We start from the raw sequence: 10,688 nt of genomic DNA, 5'->3' as shown, positions 1-10,688 counted from the left end.
GACTTCTCTCTATTAAAAATGTATAGAAGTTCTTCTATCCACAGAAGCCATTTTTAAAATCTTCTTTTAATGGAGGACCTGTAGAAACATGTAGAAAATATTTTCTCTATACAGTACACGAAAAGAATCTCGTCTCCAACGGAATAGCTATAGAAGGTCTTTTCTGTATGGTAGACTTATTAAAGGGATGGTATGTAAGAAAGACATTTTCGAAGTCGTCTATCTATGAAAGACCTACTGAAATTATTCTCTTTACGCTATCTATTTAAGATCTATAGAGGTTCTATAATCTACAGTGGGAAATTAGAAGGTCTTCGGACTAAGAAGACCTACAGAAAATGATTGTCCTATGTAGTATTTATTAAAGACCTACACAAATATTTTCTGTATAGAAGATCAACAGGAGGTCTTGTCTTCAGGGAGGAGCTACAGAAGGTTTTCTCGCTTTGGAATGCCTGTAGAAAGTATCTCCATATTGAACATCTAAAGACAGTATTTTCTCTATGGGAGACCTCAAAAGATACTAGAACTTTAAGGTCTTCCATAGAGAGTAAAAAAAGCATAGCTGCGGTATTCTATCCATTAAACACCTATAGAAGGACTTCTCTCAAAGGATGACACATTAATGATCATCTTTCTATTAAAAAAATTATACATTGTCCTCTTTCTACGTAAAGCATATAAAAGGCCTTTTCTATATGGAAGACTAAATAGAAGGAAGGACCTATAGAAATGTTTCCATTTATAAAATACCCAAAGGGCGACAGCAGCTCTTTTCTCAATGTAAAACTGATAAAAGGTCTACCTGCCACGGACCTATACAAGTTCTTCTATCTCTGGAATGCCTTTTAATGGTCTGCTATCTATGGAGTACCTATAAAAAGTCCCCCCTACTATTCTCTCTGTGGAAGTTCGTCGTTCACAGTGGAAGGACCTATAGAATCCCATTTCTCCGCGGAAGACATATTGAAGTTTCTCTCTCTATTAAAGATTTATGAAAGTCTTTCTCTGCGGAAGGTCTATAGCTACACGTCTCTGAAAAAAAAACTACAAAAAAGGGGGTTTGAAACCAACGGGAATAAGTTATTTTTCCCATGACAGACCTACAGAAGGTATGTATGTATGTAAGACGTAGATTTATGTTTTCTTTCTAGGGAAAACCTAAAAAGTTCTTCTGTTTATAGGAATAGTATGCCTCTCTATAAAAGGCCATATGGAAGACCTACCGAAAATATATTCTCTATGGAAAACCTGTACAATACATTAACTTTGTGAAAGGTCTATTTAAGTCCTTAAAAGGTCTCTCAATAAGACATATATTTTAGGCATTATCCATATAGAAGGTCTATTTATTATGGAAAATTTATTGAAGGCCGTCTTCCTTGTAAAATGGTATTATCTCTATGAAAGACTTACAAGACAATATAAAAAATAAAGGGAGATTGGAGGAGGTAGATTTTTGAGGGAATTGTCTTTTGTGTACAGGTAAGTGAAGTTCCTATCGAATTGGTTAACTTCCAGAATTTGAAATTCATTATGGGTTCTATCTGCTTTGGCAGATTTTTTTTTAAATTCCGAGTTTAGATTTCGTATGTTTTTCTAATCCTGTAGCAGAACAACTTTTGTAGCCCCATTTTTTATTTGCTACACACAAAATAGCCAATAAAAAAATTCCTATTAATACTTTTCCTATCTGTATTCTAATGATAGAAACACGAAACAAACAAAATGGTAATCAGTACAAAGGCCATAGTTATAATATATTGGCAACATACTGTATAGTATTTTCAAATAAACTCTTTATAAAAATTGAGATAAGAAACGGAAAATAAACAAAAAATGTCTCACATTTTCTTAAAAACTCACGAGATGCAGAAAATAACGAGAGAGAGAGGAGAGATAACTCTCCCAAGTCACATATATAAATAAGGCACGCGACGTTATACCGGTTAGTACAGGTAGCGGTGTTCGATGTAAACATCCGCTCGACTGCTGTGATGAAATAAATGGTTTCAGTGTCAATTTTATAACCATAACAGAAACGCGGTGTAAACGGAAACCGGTTGCCTAATGATTATTTTATAATAGATATAAAATCCCAGTTGTAAAAGTTATTACCACCAAAAAAACAAATAGGAAAGTGTTAAAAACATAAAAGATGGATTTACTAACAATCAACAGTTTATCGTTGATGGGCCTTGCCGTATTGGCCCTATTTCTGCGCTACCTAACAACAATTTTAGAATTTATCCGTTTGATAAAATGGTCATCAACCGTACCAGGACCCTCAATTGGTGAACTAATGGAAAATGCGAAAAAAGGACGTAAGTGTTGCCAAGTGTAAGATTGAGTGAGGAAAAAAAACGAACACAATAAAATATATATTGTGCGGAAGATAATGATTGCATTATGGACTTTTGATCAGCTTTAAGATTAGCTATGCAGTAGATAATGACGTCCACAGAAAAACGGTTTAATAATAAGATGACTAAGGAGACTGAAGGAGATAAAAGGGAAAGAAACATGATAATGAGCAAAAGTAATTACTGATTTAATCAATTGACCAATAAGTGCGGATGACCTTAAACAACATAGCGTTAAATCAAAACTGTAATATTGTTAAGGACATGAAATTAAAAGATGACAAAATATCAAATACTTGATGTCTAAAAAATTAAAAAAAGTATATTTAAAAAATCTACCGTTACAATTTATATTGGTATTTCAACAATATTATAAAAAAATCGCAAATATGTATCTGACATACCTTTAATTAGATCATTAGAATTCGAAAAAATAATCCTTCAAAAATATACGTCTTCTGCGACTACCAAGACCATTATGGCACTTCTTAAGACCCCTTAAAACCCATTATCACAAATTTATTGAAGTTTCGTAAAAAAAACCTTCAATGGTCTTTGGAAAAATGCTCTTAGATATTAAAAAATAGGTTCTCCTAAAAATAATTTTAAAAGAAATAAAAAAACTTTAAAAATGTATGCTTACAACGTTGTTTAAAAAAAAATTAAATAACCAGTGGAACGAATTTGGAAATTTTCAAAAAATAAAATCCTTAAAAAAATTCTGTTAAAGTTTTAAAAATACCGAATATAGCCGTTATATTGGGGTCTATACGACGTGGACCTACATAGGAATAGGCATTGTTTGTCATAAGCCATTACCATATTAAAATTTGAAAGTTGAAATAAACGGTGAATAATGTAGCTAAAATCACAAAATATCGTATATAGGGAAATACCGTTATATAGGAGCTGTGCGAAGACCAGCATAGACAATTTTCTGTCACAGGCTGTAGCATCCATTACGAACTTCAAATATGACATCTCAAACAATTTCGGCGGGTATTGTACCTAAAATCGTCAAAATACCGAATATAGGGAGGTACTGATATATGGGGCCTATACGAAGACCTGGATATACATAGATCCACATTTTCTGTCACAGACTGTAGCATCCATTACGTACTTCAAATGCGACATCTCAAACAATTTCGGTGAATAATGTAGCTAGAATTATCAAAATACCGAATATCGGGAGGTGGCATTATATGGGGGCTATACAAAGACGTGGACCTGCACAGAAAATTTGAAACAATTCTGGTGAATAATGGCGCTAAAATCATCAAAATACCGAATATCGGGAGGTACCATTATATGGGGTCTATACCAAAAAGTAGACCTACATGACCCATTTTCAATACCAAAATTCCTGCAGACATAATATACATTTCGAGGTGGTACAAACGGAATGACAAACTTAATATACCCTCCAAATTATGGTGGAGTGTATAAAAACAAATAAAAAAGGATTAGGTTCAGCGGGCCGAACTTTTAATGCCATCCATCAAGAGTTAAGAAAGCCTTTAAAATTAAATATAAGAATGTTATATTAGAACGAGTTGCATTTTTGCCAGCGAAATCGGTTAAAGCATATAAGTTCTTAAAAATACAATAAATACGATGGGTGGTACCGATAAATTTGGACTTATAGGAAAATGTTGACCTTTATAGACAATTTTCTGCCACCGTAGTACTTATTACGAACTACAAATACAGTATTTAAACCATGTTTTAGAAGAAGGGGCAAAAATCGTTAAACAGACAGACGGACAACAGACGGACATTGCTAAAAAAAAGTGAGATTTTTAGGCTGATCTAGTATATATGAATACTTGAAGGGTCTTGCGGGATTATTTCTAGGATTTAAACCCTCCATAGTAGGGGGAGCGTATAAAAATCACAAAACACACGATTCTGCATTTATAGTCTTTAGAAAAATTAAATGGAAAAGTTAATGGGAAAGTAAAATGAGTAATTAATTTATTCGCCTAAATATCTCAGCAATTTATCTTTCTAAGATTTGCCTTAGAAAGTTTGCCTAGACTTATCAAACTCTGGAAAACCTACCTATCTTCCCATGAATATCTTGAAATTGAGGCCATAAGCATTGAGTCGAAGTAGTAGACTCAACATCGACTCCTGATTTATTTCATATTTTTGATATAATTCACCGTGCAACAAAATTCAATTTTTTTCAAAAATACAGGACAACGCTGTTCATTAAAGTAATGCTAACAAGTTGATTATTTATAATGGTGACCCTTTATGGGGGAGGTACCAGAAGGATTGTCTGTTATATCTCATCTCCACACCATATCTTGAGTTGGTAAAAGTATTTGGATGTCCTCAGTTTAAAACTAATCTGGTTTTCATTTCGCATTTAAAGAGCGTTAATGGTACTCAACATTTTGACCCGATGTAGGGAGATAACAGAAGGAATCAGATAGGAACTTCGTTTCTTTCCTCCCCATATTTCCCACATTGGATTTCAATGAATACCGTTCTTTATGTCTACCACTTCCAGATTTCTATTGGATAACTATATACATGATGATCTTAATGGTTTTTGGTTACTTCGTCATATATTTTGTCACTTTACCAGAGTCATTACAGGTATCAATCTTGTCTACTTTTGCGTACGATATCGCCCCTTTCCAATTTCAATTTCTTTTTCAGTCCCTTTTTCGTGTATACAAAATATTTCTGGGAAAATCTCATATTCGAGATTATTTTGTAATAATCATAACTTTCACTTCAAATGAAACGATTGCCTAAAGTAGCCTCCACACAAGTGGTGGAAAAAATATATTTTTTTTGGGTTAATCTTTAGTTTATGTAGTTGCTCTCCAGATTCCAAAGCTGAGCTGAATTTTTTGCATGTTTGAGCACCAACGGATCCTCGAAGTTGTCTTAAAAGCATGGTACTTGATTTGATCAAATAATTAACGAACCTCTTTGAAGAGCTTTGATCTTCCATAGATCCGAGCTTTTTCGACGCATTAGGCGCATTCTCTTCTGTGTAACATAGAATGTCGTTACAGAATCCACGAGCTTCAGAGACGATCTTGATTTGGTAAGCTGAAAGCTTTATCAAAATGCTTCTTTATATCCTTATCCTTACTGGTGCTTCGAAGAGAGTCGAAGGAAAGTAGAAAGATTTTTTGCTTTCCTGTTTTTTGGACTTCCAGATCATCTGATGCTTTCTCCTTTTTTCATAAAAGCAAACGACTAAGACGAATTCAATAATAATTTGCGAATCAATGAATCGAAATTGATTTTAGTCGACTTTGAATTAGGTTCAGAAGTATATAATTTGGTCCAAACTTCGTACATTGTAATATTTTTACAAAACGAAGATCGAGTTCGGAGATAAGCACTTCTTTTGGTAGAGATCATCAATTTCAAAGCAAATAATTTTCCTCACAGAAAAGGAAAGATTAGTTTTGAAAATGGATGATATCGAACTTCTCCTTGTAACATAGTGTAATATCATAATTCTCGTGAGAAAAGATTCGTATTGTCTTCAAATTTTGCATATCCCCATATCTCAATCTACACAGGATCTGGCATGAAAATGGGAATGGTGCGGAACACTTCTCATTTCTCCCCCACAAGCGGTCAAAATTTTGAATAACCAGACACTCATAAAATGCGAAATCAGTATCCGATTCCTTTTAAATCTGGCATATTCTAATATTTCTGTCAACACATGATCTAGTGGGGAGATGAGATGTTGGGATCCACTTTTTTACCCCCACAAAATTTTAGACTCAAAAAAAAAATAAACTCAGAATTTATATAGAGTATAAATTCCTTCATCCAATGCCAAATATAGGAGCATTGAGTAGTTTTCGTATCAATATAGGACGCATGTACAAAAGTATGTCTCAAACAAAGGTACCATCAGTAATCTAAATAATAAATTTCAGAATATTATCTATATTCCTTCACCCAATACTAAATATAGTATTATTCAGTACTTTTCGCCCAATTAAAATACATATTTCCGAAAACACCTCCATATTTATCCAGGCTACACATGAATAGCGACTTTAATACCGAATTTCAGATTTAAAGCAGTATCGTTTACGTTTTGTACTTTTCGTGCTCTTGTAGTGGACATTTCCAACATCAACTCTTTATTACAAACCTACTACTAACAGGGACCCCAATACAAAATTTCCAAATTCAAACTACATGACCCTAGTCCACATTTCCAAACCCTTTGGTGTATCTATCCCTAACTCCATCAGCGACTCTCATGAAAATTTCAGCTCTTTCTGTTTGTCCGATACAAAGTATTAATTTTTTAGTACATTTTAGTACTTCCGTAACCTTTTAGTACGTATTTCCAAAAACCCAACCTTATAACAATCCTACGCAAAATTTTCTAGTGCATTCTCAATTTTCGATCGTTTCGTTATTATTTAATTCATTTATCTTTGTTGTTTTTTTTTTTTTAGAAATTCTCAATTGGTTCACAGAGTTGCGTGAAAAATACGGTCCAACATTTCGCATTTGGATGGGCCGAGATTTACTGGTGTTCTTCAGTGATCCGGAGGATGTGAAACAATTGTTGAGCAACAACAGTCTGTTGCATAAGTCGCGAAATTACAGTAGTCTGGAGCCTTGGTTGGGAAAAGGCCTGCTGACGAGTAGTGGTGAAGCTTGGCACCGACGCAGGAAATTGTTGACTCCCGCTTTTCATTTTCGCATTCTAAGTGAATTCAAAGAACCCATGGAGGAGAATTGTAAAATTCTGGCAAGTCGTCTGCGAGAAAAATGCAATGGCGAGGAGTTTGATATTTATCCGTACATCACATTGTTCGCCTTGGATGTCATCTGTGAGACGGCAATGGGTATTAAGAAAAACGCTCAAATGCAATCACAGTCGGAGTATGTGAGAGCGGTACAGAGGTAAGGAAAGTGGTTGTGTGGGGTTTAAATTTTGGTTTATTATATATTTGGTTGCAAAAAGGAGTTTCGAAGTCAAAACGATTTTGAATTATTTCCTATAAAAATGTACAAAGAAAAACTGGAAAAGTTTGAAGATTTTTGGAGAAGATACGTCGAACCCAATTAGGGGTGCCTTATTTAGATATTAAATACTCCGACTTTAAAATGAAATTGAGATAACAAAACAAGGAATCGAATTCGAAGCTATTTCTTTCAAAATTTAAATTTTTAAATTTTCCAAAAAAGATTTGAAGTAGTAACCCTACCCCATTTATTTCTAAAAAAATTCTCAAAATATCCATTCAAGATCGAGAAGCATATTCTCAATATCGCATCTTCTTATAGAATCTGCCACATCTTGCACACAAAGGCCTTCTCGTTTTGGCAACGCACGAATCCCTTCTTCAAATACACCGAACCGGGACGTGAACGTGATGCCTGCCTTAGGATACTACACGACGAGACGAATCGTGTCATCAAGCTACGACGTAAAATGCTCGAAGATGCCAAGATACAAAAAATGGCCGACACGGAAAATCTTCTCGACAATATTGGAAAGAAAAAACGTTTTGCCTTCCTCGATATGTTGTTGATATCCCAAATGGAGGGGGTGGATCTGACAGATCGTGAAATACGCGAAGAGGTTGATACATTTATGTTTGAGGGCCACGATACGACAAGTTCGGCAATTGGTTTTGCCATCTATCTGCTGTCACAACATTCCGAGGTGCAGCAAGAGGCCTTTGAGGAATGTATGATTTTGGAGGGCAATGAAAAGGAAAATATGCCATATTTGGAAGCGGTAATCAAGGAGACGCTGCGTCTATATCCCTCGGTGCCGACCTATGCTCGTTATATCACCGAAGATCTGCAAGTTGGTAAATTAACCTTGCCCAAGGGTTCGAATATCAGTATTATGACTTATTTGACACAACGCGATGAGAGATATTTTCCCGAACCGGAGAAGTTCGATCCCCAAAGATTTTTGCAAAAGGACAAGGAACAACATCCCTTTAGTTTTGTGGCATTTAGTGCGGGGCCACGTAATTGTATTGGTAAGTGAGAAAAAACAATTCAAAATGCAAAACAAATCGTTGGTTTTGAAAACGAATTTCGAACTCATTTTGAAAATTAAATTTTCAAATTTTCATTTTGAAAATAGATTCTTAATTTTCCTTCCGAATCTAATTTTAGATTTCTAATAAATATTTCCTTTCTTTATTTTTTTTTTTCTTCCAGGTCAAAAGTTCGCCATGTTGGAGCTGAAATGCTCCCTGTCATATCTCCTGCGTAATTTCGAATTTTTACCAGTCAAAGACTTCAAACCCAATGCCTTGCCCGAATTAGTTACGAAAAGTGGAAATGGTATCAAAATTCGCATAAAATCGCGTGGCAATTGATTTTTTAGCTTTTAATTAGCCGTAGTTTTAAATTTTATTAAAAAAATAATAATTAAGTAAATATAGAAAAATTTTCCTTAATTAAAATTAAAAGATTGTGTTTTTATACCCTACAACACTATGTATTATAAGGGGTATTATAAGATTGATTGGACCAAAACTTGTGTGACACCTCGAACTATTGGTTTCCCACATAGGAAAGTACATAGGGATCTTCCTATCTCGCCGAGCTGCGTCGATCTAGCTATGTATGTCCGTCCGTCCGTTTGTCCATGATAATTTGTAATCACGCTACAGGTCATAATTATGGGCCGATCCTCACGAAATTAAAAATGGAGGTGGGGCTAGAGCCAGAATAGAAGCCTATTGCTTTTGGAGATGATTGGATTGGATGATTTGGACCAACAACTGAAAAGTTTATTGATTTTGCAGTTGCTCTACAGGTCGAAATTATAGACCAATCGACGCGGAAGCTAGCATGGGACTACAACTTAGGGCTGGGCAGATCCCTTAGAATTTGGATGGTCATCGGGTAATATTTAGTGGGTGAAATAGACCATAACAATTGTGTTAAACAAAATCACATTTTCCATTAAACCGCGAATATTTTTAGTCCCGGCGAAATCACAAAAAGACGAACAGGTCAATTCTGCTGATAGTAATTATATCGGATATATATAGCGAAATATATACAATGTGTATAAACAAAGTAAGGGGATGTTAGCTAAAATAATTATATCTCAAAAATGGCTGTACCGATTTTGACTAAATTTGTCAATTCTGAATGCTCTCCTGGCATAAGAGAATAAAATCTAAAAAAATCGCATAAAAATATGCCAATAATGGTGTTTATACAGATTTTGCAGTATTTTGTGACATTTTTTTATTTGTTCATATTTTTTATCGCATGCGATTTTTTCAATTTGACTTATAATATTGAGGTGTACATTTTGTAATATTCTTTCACCTTACAACGCAGGTTGGGGTTATATACATATTGCAATTATTATCCGATCCTCACGAAAATTTTCACAAGGGTAGGGTAAGGCTCAGAAGGGATAAACCTATTGGTTTCGTTGTTGGGCAAATATCCCTGGTCAGGTCAGTGCTCCGTGACATAATTTCAAAAGAGAAATCTTCCAAAATCGATCTGAATATAAGGGGCTTCTAACATATTGTAGTGTTGTAGGGTATCACATGGTCGGCCCCGCACGGCTATAGCCTTTGCTTACTTGTTTATAAATCAAATCGGATAGAAAAAATGATTACATGGCTATTCTGGATATTTCTTGCTAGGTAAATGCAAAGGTAGGAAAGGTATATAGGTCAGTTTTGACCCCTTATATCAACCCTCAGGCCATAACCAATTTTGGATTGCAATTTTAGAGCGAGTTTACAAAACCTCTGTGGTATATATGGCTAAGGAAGGGGGGGGATTAAAAATAAGTTTGCAGTCAGCCATGCCTTAGCATTGAACCAACACGGATAACTTCTCCTGTAAAACAGTTTGTAGGGGTGTGGTACCCAAAAGAGACATAAGGTTCGCAGAGTGGTAAATTTTGCACAGCTCGCCAGGTTTGGTACAAAAAAATGAAGACTATGATTTTTTTTTTAAAATTTCGACCGATTTTGGAGAAAATCGAAAGGTGTGGCCAATATTATCCTGACTTAATTCTAATACAACAACTCAAAAAGTGTCAATCGGTTTTGCCGAAAGATGTTTACCCTCAGACTGTATCCGGTAATAAAAAATATATTTTGACTTGCGGGATGATTTTTCTAAATGTTGAATATACTTCCTACACTTTGTTTTGAACTTTTATAGGAAGGTACCAACAAGAATGGACCGACAAATCCCATATTTACATTGGATCCATGATCGATAGAAATGTTGTGATACACAAAGTTTGGAATAATTCAAACTTTTTACCCCACTTGGTGGAGGTATCAGAAGAATTGGGATGGGACAAGT

The 10,688-nt window shown here is 34.9% G+C and overlaps 1 protein-coding gene across 1 annotated transcript; it reads left to right on the top strand.

Annotated features, from left to right (window-relative positions):
• The first annotated feature begins 1,942 nt into the window (after positions 1-1,942).
• Positions 1,943-8,777, top strand: LOC101891157 (probable cytochrome P450 4s3). Its single transcript, XM_005177488.4, has 4 exons — positions 1,943-2,324; positions 6,824-7,277; positions 7,662-8,371; positions 8,556-8,777. Exons 1-4 carry the CDS (start codon positions 2,159-2,161, stop codon positions 8,714-8,716), a joined length of 1,491 nt encoding a protein of 496 aa, XP_005177545.1. The 5' UTR covers positions 1,943-2,158; the 3' UTR covers positions 8,717-8,777.
• Positions 8,778-10,688: the final 1,911 nt, after the last annotated feature.

The sequence above is a fragment of the Musca domestica genome, unplaced genomic scaffold (assembly GCF_030504385.1).
Source record: "Musca domestica strain aabys unplaced genomic scaffold, Musca_domestica.polishedcontigs.V.1.1 18, whole genome shotgun sequence".
Lineage (NCBI taxonomy): Eukaryota > Metazoa > Arthropoda > Insecta > Diptera > Muscidae > Musca > Musca domestica.
Note: the sequence above shows the minus strand (reverse complement) of the source record. Positions and strands in the feature narration are given on the sequence as shown.